The 480-nt window shown below is 49.6% G+C and overlaps 1 protein-coding gene across 1 annotated transcript in view; it reads right to left on the bottom strand.

Moving 5' to 3' along the window:
* Positions 1 to 30: 30 nt before the first annotated feature.
* The window catches only part of slc35a2 (solute carrier family 35 member 2), a 10068-nt gene continuing 9618 nt past the window's right edge, over positions 31 to 480 (bottom strand). The window contains exon 6 of the mRNA XM_017442032.3: positions 31 to 385. Within this exon, the coding sequence (XP_017297521.1) occupies positions 358 to 385 (28 nt within the window). The 3' untranslated portion in view covers positions 31 to 357. The remainder of the gene's footprint in view (positions 386 to 480) is intronic.

The raw sequence follows: 480 nt of genomic DNA, 5'->3' as shown, positions 1-480 counted from the left end.
GATATCTGAACTCAGACTAACACACTGATCTGATGCAGTTTGAGGCTCAGGCGTCTGTGTTTTGGTTGGTTCTGATTGATCTTTTTGACCCAGTCTGGTCTTGAGTCGTGTGTAGAACTGGTATGTGTGTGTGCTAGTCTGAGCTGGAGGATTTAAACCAAATTATTTTAAATGTTTCTTTGAAATGTCAGAAAACTGGACCCTGTTGGTCCCAGCTGCTGAGGAGGCAGTCAGAACAAACAGCTGCTGAGAAACATCTGGAGGAACCAACAACCTGAAGTCTGATGGAGTCAGAGAGGAGAAACCAGCTGCATCTTATTTTGAAAGGTCTGGACCGCAGAGGGCAGGAAGTGGAGCTCAGGATCCTTTTTCTTTGCCTGAACACCTGCAGAACAGAGACAGGAGGAGGAGGAGGAGGAGCAGGAGGAGGAGGAGGAGGAGCAGGGGGAGCAGGAGGAGGAGGAGGAGGAGGAGGAGGAG

This window comes from Kryptolebias marmoratus, unplaced genomic scaffold (assembly GCF_001649575.2).
Source record: "Kryptolebias marmoratus isolate JLee-2015 unplaced genomic scaffold, ASM164957v2 Scaffold66, whole genome shotgun sequence".
NCBI lineage: Eukaryota > Metazoa > Chordata > Actinopteri > Cyprinodontiformes > Rivulidae > Kryptolebias > Kryptolebias marmoratus.
This window is presented reverse-complemented; position numbering and strand designations above follow the sequence as displayed.